The sequence below is a fragment of the Prunus mume genome, linkage group LG2, assembly GCF_029339155.1.
Source record: "Prunus mume cultivar Tortuosa linkage group LG2, ASM2933915v1, whole genome shotgun sequence".
NCBI classification, from domain to species: Eukaryota; Viridiplantae; Streptophyta; class Magnoliopsida; order Rosales; family Rosaceae; genus Prunus; species Prunus mume.
In genome coordinates, this window is record NC_142699.1 from 29,099,727 (window position 1) to 29,117,339 (window position 17,613).

At 36.0% G+C, this 17,613-nt stretch overlaps 2 protein-coding genes across 2 annotated transcripts; one reads left to right on the forward strand and one right to left on the reverse strand.

The window, feature by feature from the left end:
• Positions 1–1,865: 1,865 nt before the first annotated feature.
• On the forward strand, positions 1,866–14,940 carry MSH1 (MUTL protein homolog 1). The gene is made up of 22 exons (XM_016791804.2): positions 1,866–2,205; positions 2,862–2,997; positions 3,109–3,206; positions 3,744–3,819; positions 3,980–4,099; positions 4,798–4,845; positions 5,233–5,297; positions 5,800–5,885; positions 6,128–6,292; positions 6,879–6,988; positions 7,158–7,263; positions 7,361–7,436; positions 7,750–7,808; positions 8,428–8,495; positions 9,954–10,127; positions 10,816–11,022; positions 11,155–11,411; positions 11,563–11,706; positions 12,508–12,565; positions 12,687–12,986; positions 13,543–14,265; positions 14,475–14,940. Exons 1-22 carry the CDS (start codon positions 2,084–2,086, stop codon positions 14,703–14,705), a joined length of 3,429 nt encoding a protein of 1,142 aa, XP_016647290.2. The 5' UTR covers positions 1,866–2,083; the 3' UTR covers positions 14,706–14,940.
• A 646-nt stretch (positions 14,941–15,586) lies between these two features.
• LOC103323858 (Adenine nucleotide alpha hydrolases-like superfamily protein) lies at positions 15,587–16,644 on the reverse strand. The gene is made up of 2 exons (XM_008225879.2): positions 16,229–16,644; positions 15,587–15,955 (listed from the first exon to the last, which is right to left on the reverse strand). Exons 1-2 carry the CDS (start codon positions 16,642–16,644, stop codon positions 15,790–15,792), a joined length of 582 nt encoding a protein of 193 aa, XP_008224101.2. The 3' UTR covers positions 15,587–15,789.
• Between the last annotated feature and the right edge of the window lie 969 nt (positions 16,645–17,613).

Genomic DNA, 17,613 nt, shown 5'->3' on the forward strand with positions numbered 1-17,613 from the left:
TATTTGAGATTGCTGTTGCTGCTGCAAGTGCTGCTGCCAATTGTACAATTATGTAATGTTTAATGGATGCCTATATTGGATCCCCAGAAAGTGGGAAGATATAGGAACAATCACCGATCATAGTTGGAGAATTGCGCGAGATCACTTCATGTTTTTCGTCACAAGTTCGTACTTTAGATTTTTTCTTTTTATTCAACAATACAAAAAACTCTCGGGCATAAGATTTGAACTGAAAAATGAGGTCACTGCCCTCAATCCCCTCTCCTTCCCTTTCCTTCTCCCTTTTACTCTTTGCCTTGTTCTTCTCCGTGGTGGTTTGTTTGGGCTGTTGCCCCTGTATTGTGGATGTTTCTTCCTCTGTTTGTGGGGTTTTGTTTGCTGCAAAAGGCTTGTCTTTTTGCTTCCCCACTCATGTGGGTGTTTGCTTAGCTGGGTCCGCGGTTGTTCTTTTGCTTTTGGTTGCCTATTTTGCAAATTGGAGTTGTAGATATAGCAGTCCCCTTCTATTTGAGGGATTTATTTGAGGGACGCCCTTTAAGGTATTCTACAATTTTTTTCTCAACGATCCAAACCATCTATTTTTTAGATCTTCATTCATAGATTATTTTTACAAAAAATTAGACAAATCGGAAACCGTTTCGATATCCAATTGTGTCTTACAAAATCAATGAACACGATGCTTCAAGAAAGCACTAAAATTTCAATAACTCAATTGAGTGGTCAAATGATATCGGATTCAAGTGATTTTTTGTAGAAATGATCTTTAAATGAGTATATACAAAATAGACGGTTTGGATTAGTGAAATACAATCCGAGTGGGGCCTGAGGATATCCCTTAAATAAGCTTATTTAATGGATCCCTCAATGGAAGCTCTTTGATAAATATATAACTTATCATAAATATATATCGATCTCATTATTCATATGAGTTCGAATTTGAGATCCCCTCCAATTAAATGAAGACAAATAGCACTAGATCTTTTTTTTTTTTTTTTTTGGTAATTGGATATTTCATAAAACAAAGCCCAAAGGCAGAAACAAGCAAAACAAGCCGAGACCACAAAGGTCAAAGACAAAAACACAGAGGATATGCTTTCACTTCCCAAAACAAACCCCACTCGCTGTCCTTTCCCTAAACCCTAAACCCACTCGTTGTCCTTTCACTTCCCAAAACAAAACTAAATTAAGAGCCAGTTTGACATTGTTGTACTATAAAAATAATTCTATCAGATTTCTTGTAAGAGAAATCACCATGAGATAAGACAATTTGGCGTTTGGTAAACTTTTTGTTAAAAATGTTGTTGGTACTGATTCCTCGTATAATCGAAAATGATTGCCACATAATCATTAAACATAGCGCCTCTTCAAAACGATTCCTACATAATCAGAAAATGAAAGTACATCATTAATTGCTTTCCCTTATAGCTTTCTCACCATAAGTGATTTTTTCATAGTTTACCAAAAGAGCTAGGCTTCCCAAATTTTTTAAAATTCACTTATTACCACAAATAAGCAATGTCAAACTGACATTAAAACTAAAAATATCATCCAGGCTTCTAGACTTCAAGAAACCTTTTTCTCTGACGGGTTGTGCGTTGCTTATCAGATCTCGGGTTATGCACTTCGCCCACGAGTTGAGGGCCAAATAATGATCCTTAATGGGTAGGAAAATGAGATGAGTAGAAATAGGACATGGAGTGAAAATAGCAGTGCTAAATGTGGCAGTCACCTCACCCTTGAACCATTTTTTTTCCCATTTATTTTAATAATTAAAGTTAAAATTAAAAACATATTTTCATAAACGTAAGTAAAAAGCCAAGAGGCTGCCTAGTAAGAAAGAATAAAAAGAAAAGACCAAACACCCGTCCTTTCACTGCCAAAACAAACAAAAATAATCCCATCAGGCTTCCAGTCCAGTCTCCAGTCTCCAAGTAGTAGCCTTTTATCTCATCCCTGTTGCCTTTCTGGCGGGAAGTTGAGAACAGAGCTTCGCATTTGGCGAAGGGGAAAAACTCTAAAACCCTAGAAATTCAAAAGTCCCTTCACAACCAAAAAGTTGGATACACTGTCACCACCACTCGCCATGTACTGGCTCGCTACTCGTAACGGCGTTGTCTCTCTCCCTCGCTGCTGTCATCTTGCTCTTCTTCTTCGCTCCCGTCCTCGTAAATGCAGCAGCTCTTTCATTCCCTCTCCGCCGCTCCTGTACTCTCTCTCTCTCTCTCTCTCTGTATTTATGTTGTATATGGTCTTGGGTGGTTGAAATTTCTCTAAAAGGAAAATCCTTTGAAGCCTGAGAGAACGTGCTTTATTCACTTGTGCGGAATGTGTGTTATTTATATATGTATGAGAATTAAATTTCCATGGAATAATAGTTCTAAAATTTTCTTTTAGAAGTATTTTGTATTAAAAAAAATCATAACTTCATTAAAAGCAGGATAACCCAGAAGCAAAGAAATATGAAACCCTCCATAACTGTATTGGTTTGTTTGGTGATGCCACCGTAAACCAAAGTTATTACTCAACAATGTAGTTCGTTTTAATGTATTTTCAAACATCGTTATGATAAATTTGGTATAAATTCCAAATGTTGTCTGATGACGATTTCCTTTTGTTTTATTTAAAAAAAAAAAATGGAAGCAGAAGAATAAGTCAAGGTCTGATTAATTACTTGTTTAAAGAGTGCCGTACTCACTGGCAAAGTCGGTAGTACTTTGTTTGTGTGTATTATTTCTTATTCAAGATTCAGATTTTAGTACTGTTGGTTATGCAACCTTTATTTTCATTTTTACATTTGATTCTTGCAATTTACCATTGTGATTTAAATAATGCTATTGAGGATTCTTTTTGTACATTACTAGTGGACAGTTTCGAAGGATTCGTTGTTTCAAAGATCAAAAAGTTTTAAGAGGAAGCAGAAAGGCGACCAATAAACTTAATGCTTTGAATAATTTCCTGGATGAAAGAGTTCTTTCTAACATACTGTGGTGGAAGGAGGTTTGCTATTACATTTTATTGTTGGGAATAGACATACTGTGGTGGAAGGAGGTTTGCTTGTTTCGAAGGATTCGTTGATATCTTTCATTGTCATGGGTTTTTCATTTGCAGAGGATGGAGATGTGCAGGAAGCCGTCAACTGTCCAGCTGGTTAAAAGGCTTGACTATTCCAATTTGCTAGGCTTGAATGTTAATTTAAAAAATGGGAGGTGAGATCCCCTTGTGATACTAAAGTTGTCTTCTTGCTATTTTAACTGTATGCTTATGGAAGAGACAATGAGAAGAAAAAGATATGAGTTATGCATTATTCTTTTCTGCTCTTATTAGTTTCTCTTGTGAGCTTTTTCTTGCATATTTTATTGTAATTATTCTTCTGAGCTCTTTTTTGCATGCTTAAATGACATGAAGGACCAAACTGTAGTTTCCTCAAATTTAATTCCCGAATTGTGGTTATAGGCATTGCATCTCTGCATTGGAAAAAAAAAAAGTTCCTTTTCATGGCTAGTCGGCATATTAACATAATTTCATAAATCTCAAGGAATTGAATTCCTATATGAATAATTATTTGATCTAACCTGAAAGGTCTCTAAGAGTGTTTTCCATAGTGCAAGGGTATCCTTTCAAAAATTTACATGTTCATAGTTTTTGTATGAATAGAAAACTAAAAATGGCCCGCTTTCTTAGAAGCTTCATAAAGATTACTTCTTTATCTGTAAAGCTCATTAAGTAAAACTTGTTTGTTTTAGTCTTAAAGAGGGAACACTCAACTGGGAGATCTTGCAGTTCAAGTCAAAGTTTCCACGTGAAGTTTTGCTCTGCAGAGTATGTAACATATTTCTTTATCAGCCCTCTTGGTTTAAGAAACTTTTTCTACTAAATTGCATTGTGTTGCCTTACGAAAATGTCTTTGTATTCATTAAATGTTTATATAGTGCCCATTAATGATAGATGCAACAAGTGTTTTATTTCACTTATATTTCAGGTTGGTGACTTTTATGAAGCCCTTGGAATAGATGCTTGTATTTTGGTTGAATATGCAGGTTTGAATCCTTTTGGTGGCCTGCGTTCAGATAGCATTCCGAGAGCTGGATGCCCGGTTGTGGTATTGATCATACTTTATTATCATATGCATGTTATATTTCCATTCCTTGATCTTTAAATATTCTTTTGCCTTTAAATTTCATTCTGCCTCACATTCAGAATTAATAATTTCTTTCCTAATTTTGAGAAACTTGTATATTCAAATAGTAAAACCATACTGTGCCATTTGCATGAGAATTACTTGATTTAATGAAGTTTTGAATGGATTTCCAATGGTTGAGTTAAGAAGATGAGTTCAGATTTGTGATAGTAAGGAAGGTGGTTTTAACTCATAAGTGCGGTGCCAAACCTGAGGGCTTGTTTGCAAGCCCATATTGGGGCATCTGTGTGAATTAAAGTATGAATTCTTTGTTCCTTTTTTCTTCTCTGGGAAATATACCATGTGTGGCAAATTGGAGATGCTGAAGAGGTCCTTCAGATTTGGTGTTATTTTGCATAGTTCTGGGATGATATCTTGGGAATCATGTTAAATAATTGGTACAGCATAATTTCTTCCTGTTTCTTTTGTATTTTTCTTCCAAGTTTTTATTTTTCTGTTGCTGTCCCTGTTTGCTTGCATAATTTTTTTTATTTTTTCCCCATTCAATCTAATCTAAGGACATGCTTCTTCGACTTTTTGTCAGTCAATTCCTTCTCTATGCATTTAATCATGTGTTTATTCCCTTGGGGACTCAATGCATAATTGCATATGATTTGCAGAATCTTCGTCAAACTTTGGATGATCTGACACGGAATGGGTTTTCGGTGGTAAGTATAGCATTTCTGATAACTCATCTTATGTATTCATGAAATTTAAGACCAGAGTTCTAACATGCTTTTCTAAGTGTTCACTTTACTGTTGTGCGGAATATGCAATTAAGCCTTTGAGTCTTCATTATTTTCTTCTCCACTCATGGACTGGGCACTTGGTGCCTAAATGGTATAGTTCCACCTTTGAACCACTGATGCATGCTTCATTGGGTGTTTGTCCTGTACTTATCTTTATATTTGTTGCCTATAGAGGTGTATTATGCATCAATTGCCTTATTAGTAATGTGAGCATATGTCAAAGAATTTATGGTCATCATCTGACTAGTTTGTTCAACGTTCATCATCCAACTAGTTTGCTCAATGTTCATGGTTTGGTTCTTGTAGTGCATAGTGGAAGAAGTTCAGGGTCCAACACAAGCTCGTTCCCGTAAAGGCCGTTTTATATCGGGGTAATTACATGTGGATAACTCATTCTTTCAATTTAATCTGTGATTCTTTTCATATAGCATATCCTTTAAATTGATTTGTTTGTTCTTTTTGAAGTGATTGATAGTATTTTTTATTTATTGCTTATTCCGAGGAAAGGGATACAAAGATTTCCAATCCTGAAGCATGTTATGGTGTTTCTGATACAACACTTAGTACAGTGGTCATAAAATGTTGAAACATTCTTAATGGCCAGTTTTCCTTTCAAGAGTCATCCGCGACACAAACTCGTGTTGCTTCTTGGAAAATTAAATAGCGTGGTCTTTTTATTTTATTTTTATATAAACTACTAGAATTTATTGAAAATGGAAATTAAATGCTCTTATGAGTGCCCATATTTTTATGTTATAATGAAGATTTCATGTATCTTTATATTTTCTGGGCAAAAGTTTTGTTTTTGAATTTGATATTCAAAATGCTTGAAATGCAGATGTTGCTTCTGACTTGTTTTGTTAAGTATTTCAGGCATGCACATCCTGGTAGTCCATATGTGTTTGGACTTGTTGGGGTTGATCACGATCTTGACTTTCCAGAACCAATGCCTGTAGTTGGTAAGAATACGTTAGTTTTCTTCTATCAAAAGTTATTCCAAAAGATTTTGTTTTGGATTCTCTATTTGGGTTTTGTTTCATTTTGTTGCCCTTGATTATCTAAATTTTAAAGGCATAAGTTAATTGCCTTTGATTGTTTCATCAAAAAGTTAGTTTCTATTGCTCATAGTAGTCAAAGGCAATAAAGCTTTCTTAGATTGACTGTTTAAGGATTAATAATAGTTGTAAAATATATGTGGCAGGAATATCTCGCTCGGCCAGAGGGTATTGCATAAACTTTGTCCTGGAGACTATGAAAACTTATTCATCGGAGGATGGTTTGACTGAAGAGGCCCTAGTTACTAAGCTTCGTACTTGTCGGTACCATCATTTATTTCTGCATATGTCTTTGAGGAGCAATTTTTCAGGTAGATATAACTTCTTAATTAATGGGGAAATTTTTTGGTGCCATTTGTTGCCTGTGGTGTGCTCCTATTAAGATGAAGTGTAAAATTGTGAACTGTATTGGGTTGAAGCTTGTAATTTTCTCTGCTAAGTGTGATGTTAGACTGTTGGATTGGAAGTTGGAACTAGCGCCTTTTAGATTACTTTTATTTTTTTTCTTATAAAGATACAGTTATATTACTGAGAAGACATGAAGGAGCAACCAGCAAGAACAGGTGGTCAAGAAGACCACACCAAACAAGTGGAACCAAAAAGAGAAAAAAAATAAAACCAAGGGCTCATCTGAGCCAGAACACTCCCGAACACAAAACTAATATCTATGCGTCTGTTATTGTACGCCTTGAAGCTTTTTTTGCCTAAATGTGCCTTACAAATTCTCTGTGAAACCTCAGTATAACCTAAAATTTGTTTTGAGTGATTAGTATTTTTATTGCTTTACAACCTGTAAAATAAACCTTTTGTTTTGATTGTATCATTGACATATCTTTCTGCTATTCTTCTTTAAATAATTTATTTGAATCTTAATTATATCAAGAGGCTCCTTTACAGGCACTTGTCGTTGGGGAGAATTTGGTGAGGGAGGCCTACTGTGGGGAGAATGTAGTGGTAGACATTTTGAATGGTTTGAAGGCAATCCTGTCGTTGATCTTTTGTCTAAGGTTAACATGTCTAATGATTTTATTGCGTATTTTACTTTTTGTTCACTAGCATATCATATGAAATAATTGCACTATTGAATACGTGTTTCATATTTTTATGATTTTAGCTATTGTTGAAATAAAAATTACACTTTTTATCTAACAGCTATCTATCTATTGCACTTCTCAGGTTAAAGATCTTTATGGTCTTGATGAGGATGTTACATTTAGGAATGTCAGTGTGTCTTCAGAAAACAGACCCCACCCTTTGACCCTTGGAACAGCAACTCAAATTGGTTTGTCTAATTGCATTGGACACTTCAATTTTACTTTCATCGTATGAAGTCATTGTCAAGACAAAGTGGTATTGATCAGTGTTTTGCATACTTCCAGGTGCCATACCAACTGAGGGAATACCTTGTTTGTTGAAGGTGTTGCTTCCTTCAAACTGCACAGGACTACCTTTATTGTGAGTATTTATTGTATGCCTTTTTTCTGTTTAAATTTACTCAGAATAGTATCTAGCTTCTTGGAGATGCATGCACGTGCAATTTTGTTTTTTATTTTTGGTGTGAGTGCACAAATACATCACTGCTTTTTGACATTTTATATCACTGCTGAGGCTTTCTTTAATACAAATGACAAAGTCCTTCCGTTTTCCTTTTTACTCTTTTAATTCTGTCCAATGTACGTTCTCATAATATGCTAAAGTACACTTACACCTGTGTGTCTGTGTTTTGTACTTCTATGTTCCTTAGATTTGTTAGTTTCTGATTTCTCAGGTATGTTAGAGATCTACTTCTTAATCCTCCTGCTTATGATATATCATCCACAATTCAAGGTGAGCTGTGTTATACTTTTTGTATTGGTCCAGCATTAGATTATAGAATACAAAATGATTTTTTCCATAATGCCAGCTTTTTGACCTTGGTTGTTAATAAAATGGCAAACTTTTCCCCTGATTGTTCATACTGTTTCTTGTCCATATCTTTTTTAGTGTTTTATACCAAGTCAAACCTGGTGCAGTGCTGCATGGGTTAATGTGGTTTCTGCTCAAACAGGTGTCACCACATTCATGTCCACTCGTGCACCAAATACGAGACAGATCAATTAATTTGTATGATATATTTTAAAAGGAGGGTGGGGGTGAACTTAGAAATTTAACATAGTTTTAATTAATAAGGGTGCACTTTTCAATGTGGTAGAGAGATGTTGAGGTCCATGTAGAAGGGCTTCAAAGTGAAAAGAAAAGAGTCAGAAAATAAGAGCCACTAACCTGGGTGATTCACATAGAATGTGTCTGTAAGATTGGAGATTTTCTAAATTATTATAATGTATTAATCACAGTATTTTGTTCCCCTAAGAGACTGCACAATTAACATGTTATGCTGGCATGCCATCTCATTTTTTTTATTGTTTTTTCAAAATCTTCTGACAAGTTTTCTTTTTCTCAAAATCAGCAACGTGCAGACTTATGAGTGACATAACGTGCTCAATTCCTGAGTTTACTTGTGTTTCACCTGCAAAGGTTGTATCCTAACCTTGTTAATTAGTTAGATCTGAAAATAACTTGCTCTTTTTTTTCTAATCTTTTCATTTTTATAAAATATCAATCATGGCTTCTTGTTTTTTTTATTTCTTATTATTTTGTTTTTATGAAATATCAGTTCTGGTTAGATTTCATGAATCTATTTGTGGTGCAAATTCTTGCAATGATATTGTCCCAGGTGACTTGGTGTCATGGATTCAAGTCACGGATACAGTCTCTCTAAGAATAGGGGGTATGGCTGCATTTGTCTCGCCCTTACCAAACTCTGCTTTGGCTAGAGCCTTGTTTTTTCGGGCTGCCCTTTTTAGTAAATCTATTTCCTCATTGCTTGTGGAGTCTTTGTCAGGGGGGCAGTATGAGTTTTATTTATGCCTCAGGGTTGTTCACACTCCTATTCTAATCCCAATAATTGAGTATCACATTATAACCCTGATGATATAATCTCTACTACCTACGTAGTAATGTTACCACTTGATATCTCTCTCTCTCTCTCTCTTTTCTTTTGGTGTTTCAGATTTGATTGTTCATGTGTCGAAGTGCTAATTAAGTATCTTCTTACCCTCTGTGTAGCCTAAAAGGCAAAATGAGTAGCTGAGGATAGGGATTATAAAGAACAGTGCGGTCTGTGTACCAACAATTTTGGGGACAATTGGATAAAATGTATGCAAGCTTGCGGAGCGCTAAAATTAATACTAAAATCAAGATAAAAAGCAATTGAAAGTGGAGTTAACTTTGAGCTTCACTTTGATAATGATGGGTGAGAGTACCCATAGATCACTTGATCAAAATTATCCCATTCTAAAATTACAGATTGAATTTAAATGAACTAGATGGAGTTTGTATAATTAGTTACCATTTTTTCTTTTATTGACAGCTTATGGGTTCTTCTCTTTCATCAGTGCTGATACTAATACCTTCCTTGATACTAATATTTAGGGTTGGCATTGACAGCTTATTGTTCCCCATGGTTGGCATTTTTCCTTTCTCTTGACTCAAGTATGAATAGTATCTAAGTTAGCTGAATAATTACTTCTCTGATTTCAGACTTTTACTGTTTACGGGTTAGATCTTCCCTGAGATATTATGAGATCGAAAGGCAATAGTTTAAAAGAGAATTCATTTGCTCTACTTCTATCTATGTTCTGCTGGTTGTAACACTCCCTTTTAAGTACTTTTGTCTCGTGTAACCTTAACTGTTTTTTTAACTGTAGAATTTAAATTTAGTGAATACATGGTTTTTCCCCATATGTTTGGTCATTTTAGTATGTTTCATTTGATTCATGTGTACATGGATGTTTTAGCGAAGATACATACATGTATAGACACAAAAACACATCTATGTATTTATACAGGGGTCTCTGGCTGTGTGTGTGCCAACTCAACACATGCCTTTCTATGTTGTAGTATATAATTCCTGAGTTATTGTATGTTCCACAGCTGGTGAAGCTTCTTGAACTGAGGGAGGCCAATCACATTGAGTTCTGCAGAATAAAAAATGTTCTTGATGAAATACTGCAGATGCGTAAAACTCCTGAGTTGTGTGAAATCCTGCAGTTGTTGATGGATCCCACGTGGGTGGCAACTGGGTTGAAAATTGACTTTGAGACATTAGTAAGTACAGCCATTCGGAGTTTACTGATTTATTTATTTATTTTTTTTAAAACGTCCACTTGTTTACAAAAGGAAAAGTATAATAATAATTGTATAGGTTAATGAATAAGCAACCTGCTACTTTTGATTTGTGAGAAGTAGATCCTTTTGTTTATGAAAATTGACATGTTTGTGTTCAAGGCTCTACCTTCAGAAAAGAAACATTAATTGTTCGAGCTTCAATATGTAGTTCCCTATCTATGATTTTTCTGTATTCTTTATGAAGGGCATTAATACTTAGCTTGGCATAAATCACAGAAGTCATCGTTCTATTTGATCCTAATACACTCAAATCTTAGTTCTCAAAGACTTGGTGTAAATAGTCATACCATCTCTTTTCAAATCCATGAAACATCCTGTATCCAACATTAACTTATTCATGCACTCTGGTGTTCTTGGTTTCTTGTTTATCATGAGTTATAGTCATAAGTTTTTTTTAATTACTCATAAGTTTCTAAGTTTTCTTTTAATAAAGCATGAAATTTTTGAAGGCGTTGGTATATCTTTTATTTTTCACAATTTCAAAGCACTCTAGATACCATATTGACGGTTGGAGGATCGGTTTAATTTCATAGGCTTTCAAATAGTTTCTCTCCATGTCTTTTCTGTTTCTTTTCCATGCATATAATGCTAGTCCTTTTTTGGCCAGGTTAATGAATGTGAGTCCACGTCAGGTAGAATCGGAGAAATGATCTCCCTCGGTTATGAACATGATCAAAAGCTTAGTTCTTTTCCTATTGTTCCTAGTGAATTTTTTGAAGATATGGAGTCTTCATGGAAGGGTCGTATAAAGAGAATCCATATCGAGGAAGCATTCACAGAAGTGGAAAAGGCTGCTGAGGCTTTATCTTTAGCAGTAGGTCTCCATCACTCAACTTTGGCTGACATTGTTGCATGTCTCAACAAAATTATATAATGTCCTAGAAGAGGACACTGCATTACGATTTCAACATTTCTTTCCTATTTATAAGCATTTAAAATTTTGCAGGTTACTGAAGATTTCGTGCCCATTCTTTCTAGAATAAAAGCAACCACAGCTCCACTTGGAGGCCCAAAAGGAGAAATATTATATGCGCGGGAGCATGAAGCTGTTTGGTTTAAGGGAAAACGGTTTGCGCCTGCTGTTTGGGCTGGTACCCCTGGTGAAAAACAAATTAAACAGCTTAAACCTGCTTTAGATTCAAAAGGTAGAAAAGTTGGAGAAGAGTGGTTTACCACAATGAAAGTGGAGGATGCTTTAACAAGGTGTGCCATTTTCCCTAATGCTATGGAAGTAGCTTTCGTGCTTCTTCAATTTAACACACCTACTTGTTATTATCTTCCGTTAGTCTAAATATGTTTTGACTTCTGATGTTTAGTAAAGTTACCTTTTTTTCTTTTTTGTTTCCTGTTGTAGGTATCATGAGGCAGGTGCCAAGGCAAAAACAAGGGTATTGGAATTGTTGAGGGGACTTTCTTCTGATCTACAAGCAAAGATCAATATCCTTGTATTTTCCTCAATGCTTCTAGTTATTGCAAGGGCATTATTTGCTCATGTGAGGTTGGATATTTAAAACTTTAGTAAGCTTTTCAACATTACTCATATCTGTAATAATAATCAATGGTGTCCTTCAATAGTTAGATGGTTGTATCGAAAAATTTATAGTGATATCTCTGAATCAGTGGTGTCTAACTATTATTGTATTTTCATTTTCTGTGGTCAGTATTTTCATGCAGAGATATAATAATTGTTCTTTTTTCAGCTTGTAAGAGCATACTGAGAGTCTGTTACTATCGGAGTCTCACCCATACCAGTTCTCAATTTATAAACTGAGCAGATAGGTGGCTTTCTGAAATATAAGAATTTTTTTTTAATTTTTTTTTAATTTTATGGTTTATTAAACATTAATATACAATTTGATTCAGTTCTCTTTAGTTGTCTTAAGCATAAGTTACACAGATCTCCCATGTGGTTTCTTGAAAGTACAAATTGCTTCTCCCTATTTTCAGATATTACTTTTACATTTATGTAATTCACTAAATCTCAGGAAGTTGGTGTTCTTTGCTAAAAGGAACATATGTTGGAAAGTTGTCGTGGAATTTATTTGATGGGATAGGCTGGTTAACCAAAATTCTGCCTAAATTAATTGAAGCTGTTGGCTGAGAACCGACCAACAAGAAGAACATCATCATGCTATGTTTTATGATACTTTAGTACCTATTTTTTGAATGACACATTTTGTATCTTTCCATGTTTCTATATTCACATCTTTAGGACAGGAAATACTGTCTTGTTCAAATTTACCCCAGTCCCATAATGGTGTTTATTGTATCTTAATTTTGTGTAACTGATACATTGCAGTGAAGGGAGAAGAAGGAAATGGGTTTTTCCTACTCTTGGAGAGTCGTATAGGTCGAAGGTAGTATTCAATAAATCAATGTGCCCCCGAATCTACTAGGCTGGCAGCTCACCTATATTGATATATCCGTACCATGCCTTTTTTATTTGCAGTGGCTTATATATTAATGTGTTGGATGCAGGATGTAAAACCAGTAAATGGAGAAAATGGGATGAAGATAGTTGGTCTATCACCATACTGGTTGGATGTAGCAGAGGGAAGTGCTGTGAATAACACCGTTGATATGCAGTCATTGTTCCTTTTGACTGGACCGAATGGTGGTGGTAAATCAAGTTTGCTACGATCAATTTGTGCTGCTGTGTTACTTGGAATATGTGGATTTATGGTGCCTGCAGAGTCAGCCTTGATCCCTCATTTTGATTCTATTATGCTTCACATGAAATCTTATGACAGCCCTTCTGACGGGAAAAGTTCTTTTCAGGTATGGTATTATTATGTGCTGTCTTAGTAATCAGTAAGTAATGTAGTAACTTTATGCTGGGTTCAGTTGCTCCTAATTAGCTAAGCTCTTCAAGCTTCATATTAATGCAGCAATTGGACATATGTCTTTTTGACAAAGGATAACCTACATGCCCTTTAACCTTTCCACTTCAAGCAGAGAGGACTCGAGCCCCTTAATTTTCTTTACGTATTCTTGTGAAATTTTATTATTAAGACTGCCTATGTAAATATACCTTCTGTAATTCGTTTTCATTTATGGCTTTGTTTGGTAATTAAGACCTAAGTTCACCCTGTCTGTCTGTCTGTCTGTCTGTCTGTCTGTCTGTCTGTCTCTCTCTCTCTCTCTCTCTCTCTCTCTCTCTCGTGAGTGAATTAATCAAAAAGCAAAAGTCACCTTAGCATTTTGTTTGAGTTGAGTCTTGTCAATTCCCTATACGTATATAGTCATTTGATTCCCATCTAGGCTGGCATCAGAACATTAGCTTAATGGCTGCATCGCTACGCACTGTTCATCTTACTCAATTTCATTGTTTCAGGTAGAGATGTCAGAAATTCGGTCCATTGTTTCTGGAGCCACTAAAAGAAGTCTCGTACTTGTAGATGAAATTTGCCGAGGAACAGAAACAGCAAAGGGTACATGTATTGCTGGTAGTATTGTTGAAACTCTTGATACAATAGGTTGTCTGGGTATCATATCTACTCACCTGCATGGGATTTTTAGTTTGCCTCTTAATACAAAGAACACTGTATACAAAGCAATGGGAACTGTATATGTGGATGGCCAAACAAAACCAACCTGGAAGTTGATGGATGGGATTTGTAGGGAAAGCCTTGCATTTGAAACAGCTAAGAAGGAAGGGATTCCTGAAATAATAATTGAAAGAGCTGAAGACCTGTATCATTCAGCTTACGCAAATGAGGTGCTTCTAGGAAAGAATGGCACAAAACTAGAACAGTTCTGTTCTACAGGTTTTAGCAGTTCTGATAAATCCCATCCTCAGTCGAGTAGTGGTAAAGTTGAAGCTGTCCATAAGACGGGATCAACAAACAGAATGGAAGTCTTGCAGAAGGAGGTTGAGAGTGCAGTCATTGTGATTTGCCGAAAGATGCTGATTGAGCACTACGAGGAAAAAACATCAGAAGTTACTGATATACACTGTGTTCCAATTGGTGCCAGGGAACAGCCACCTCCATCAACCATAGGTGTTTCATGTGTATATGTGATTCTCAGACCTGATAGGAGACTGTATGTCGGACAGGTAATTTTCTGTTGACATGAATTATTTTCAGTTATTTGTGGTTTAACACTCAAAAAGTAGTCATGAAATCGAGGTTGGTCTATTAGGCCGTGCTGATAATGGTTTGTTTTCGTCATTGGCTGAAAAATTATGGCATTACACCTGTTTATTATACGATTTTTGCTTATGCTAAATATGCCAATCTAATGCATCTGTGATTGTTCTCATAGACTGATGATCTGGAGGGCCGAGTCCGTGCACATCGTTCAAAGGAAGGAATGCAGAATGCCAATTTCCTTTATTTCACTGTCCCAGGGAAGAGCTTGGCTTGCCAATTGGAGACTCTTCTCATCAACCAGCTCCCTTATCAAGGATTCCATCTGACCAATGTGGCTGATGGTAAACATAGGAATTTTGGCACATCCAATCTTGCCTTGGATGGTGTGGTAGTTTGTAGATAATTCTGCCGTTTCTTTTTATTCTAGGCGCTGTGGTAAGGGAAAGGGAGAGATGGTTGGCATTCCATGTAGCCTGTATATGTATGTAGTAGTAGTGGCAGTGGCAGCAACAATTTTTGTTTTTGTTTATGTTGCTCCACTTGTCATGTTTGTCAGCCGAGTAGATGGTGGTGAAATTTTTCGGTACTTGTAAAATATTACATTTGTTATTTATCCGATTTTCTCCTTTTTACCAAAATCCGATGCTTCATATTTCGGGTTTGCTATATTAGTTTTTTTGGCACTGGGTTGCAATAACAACTTTTGGTGGTGACCATCTGCATAATAAATGCTAGGGTTGCGGTGGTGGAAATTGAATGGAGTTTGCTTATGATGAGGGTTTCTTGTGAGGAAAAAGTATATGTCCTTTGATTGTTAGTTCCTTCCAAATTTCCAGAAAGGTTGAGAAATAAATTGTAAGTGTTTACGTGGGTGCTGCATTCAAAAACCAAAACCAGACTTCCTTCTCAAGAGAAATCCTCGTCGTAAGAAACCCCGTTCAGTTTCTCATAGCATGTTTTCTATCAATAGCACAAATACACAATTTCCCATGTGTGCATCTAATGGAGACGAACCTCACTTTGAAATATTGATGCATGATGAGCTCTAAAACTCTCTAGTTTTGTTAAAGTTGCAGGTTGCCTATATTCTGGCTCTATGGCCTTCTTGTGCACATACTTTTCCCATGGGCTGTGCTTCATATTAACAGGGAGCTATTTCAGACAGTTGGCTCTAACCTTCGCTCTAAAACGTATAAATGGTTCCATTTTTGTCAACGCAATGGATTTTGTTTGAGAAAGAAAAGATACACTGCTGTCTCATTACTTTGGTTCTACTATAAACATTTTCATGTTGGTTTCCAGGAGCCACCATTGTTACATATATACAACCTACGACAAAAGTAGGCTCATCATCAAGCTCACTATATCTAGCAGTCAACCGATTCGGTGAACTAAAGTTGTTGATTTGATCTGTTTCTGCCTTCCCAACAAAAAGAAAACATGTTTAATGTTAACCCAATGCAGCAGACTGACGGCAAAAGAAGCATCTACGCCAGAAGCCAGAAGTTCTTGTGGGTCTTTGTGTTGAGAAGGTAGCCTCCATTTTGTCCCTTTTTCTGAACCCCAACACATGTGCAGCTGCTTTTATCAATCAAATACTCTGCTGTGTCTATTGGTTTTGTCCCTCGCGTGGACCCTCCAGGCCTCCTGTATCTGTCAGAGTACACAATACAAGAAAGAATAAGCAAATCATTCAAGCTGAAATCTGTTTTCCCACAATAAATCTCAGTAACATTATCAAGAACATCTTTGCTTAATTGGTGGTGAGCATTACCACCATATTAATAGCCTTTGAATGCGTTTAATTGTTGAGATTCATGTAGCATGTAGATTAACTCACATTCGTCCAAAGACAATTCACGTGACGGTAATGCTCAACACTACTTGAACCTAAAACAAAAAATTCCGATGGCACTTCAAACTCACCCTAAGATTATAGTAGAAAGACTCCGTCGTTGCCCTATAATTAGGACATCGACCCCAAGAGCCTTGCTATGATCTAGAATAATGCTTGCTTTCTCTTTGCCTTCTATCAACGCCACCTTCTCTACGCGCACGCGTACTTTTGGTTTTGCAAGTTTGCATGCATTCTTCATTTCTTCAAGAAAGTCGGCGTGCCCTAAGCTGCCTTCTATGCACGCGGCGGCTGACCCTGAACTGCGGCTAGGTCTTCTAAGGAAAGTCGTTAGTGTGTTTCGCCACGAGTTAGGGTTTTCGACATTGAAGAGGATCAACTCGTCGTTCTCAAGAATTGCTTTAGAAAGTGCATATTGTAGGGCACCTGCTGACTCTTGGGTTGGATCTGCTACCACCATTACTCTCCGTCTACATCCACCTTCCATGGCCCACCGCTATCGCCACCACCATCAACCCCAACGACCAGCAAACCCCTTAGGGTTTTGCAATTAAGGGTAGGAAGTTTCTTGTTTATGCTTCTTATTAGGGGAGGCTGTTAGAACCATACCCGGGACCAGGTCAGTTGCCAGCAAAGATGTTTGAGGGAAACAGTTTCAAGTTGAGATTTCAGCTAAAAGTCTAACTCATAACCTTTTCTTCTTCCTTCCTTCCTTCCTTATTTTGTTTCAACAGAATCATATACATTTGATAATCCTCGTTGTTCTTTTACTGTTCTTGGCAGACTTTTAGATTTAATTAACAACTGAAAAAACGATTTTTTTTCATAATCAATTTGAACAAATCCATTGTTTAGTGTTACAACTTGGAATATATGTCACTTACTAAAAAAGAAAACTTGAAATATCTTTCACTTACTAAAAAAAGCCTTCAAACATCTCTCACTACTAACTCAAACAACCACCACCAAACCGCCTAAAAAATGAAGGGAAAAAATATATTTATGGCCCGTTGATATATATATATATATATATATATATATATAATTTATTCTTTTATTTTCTTCAATTAATTCAAATGGGGAGAAGAAATAGGAAGGTAAAAGAAAAAACAGAATGCATAAAATTTAAATATAATATGTACTTTTAAAAAAAAAAAAAAAATTAGATTTTATAGTCTGTTCATTCTACATATCTTACCTCCTCTCTCTCCCTCACCTTTACATTTCTTTTCTAACATTTTCCCCCATTTTCCTTCAGGATTGTTATTTATAACTAAGAAAAGGGAAAAAAGAACCTTATGGCCCGTTTGATAATGATAACCATTTCAATTTTAGTTTTAAGTTTTTAGTTTTCATTTTTTGTGTTATAGTATAGAGGAAAAAGAAGGAGAATGGAAAGTGAGATGGGAGGGAGGAGTAACAAAAGTGAAAACAAAATTTAAAATCTAAAATCTAT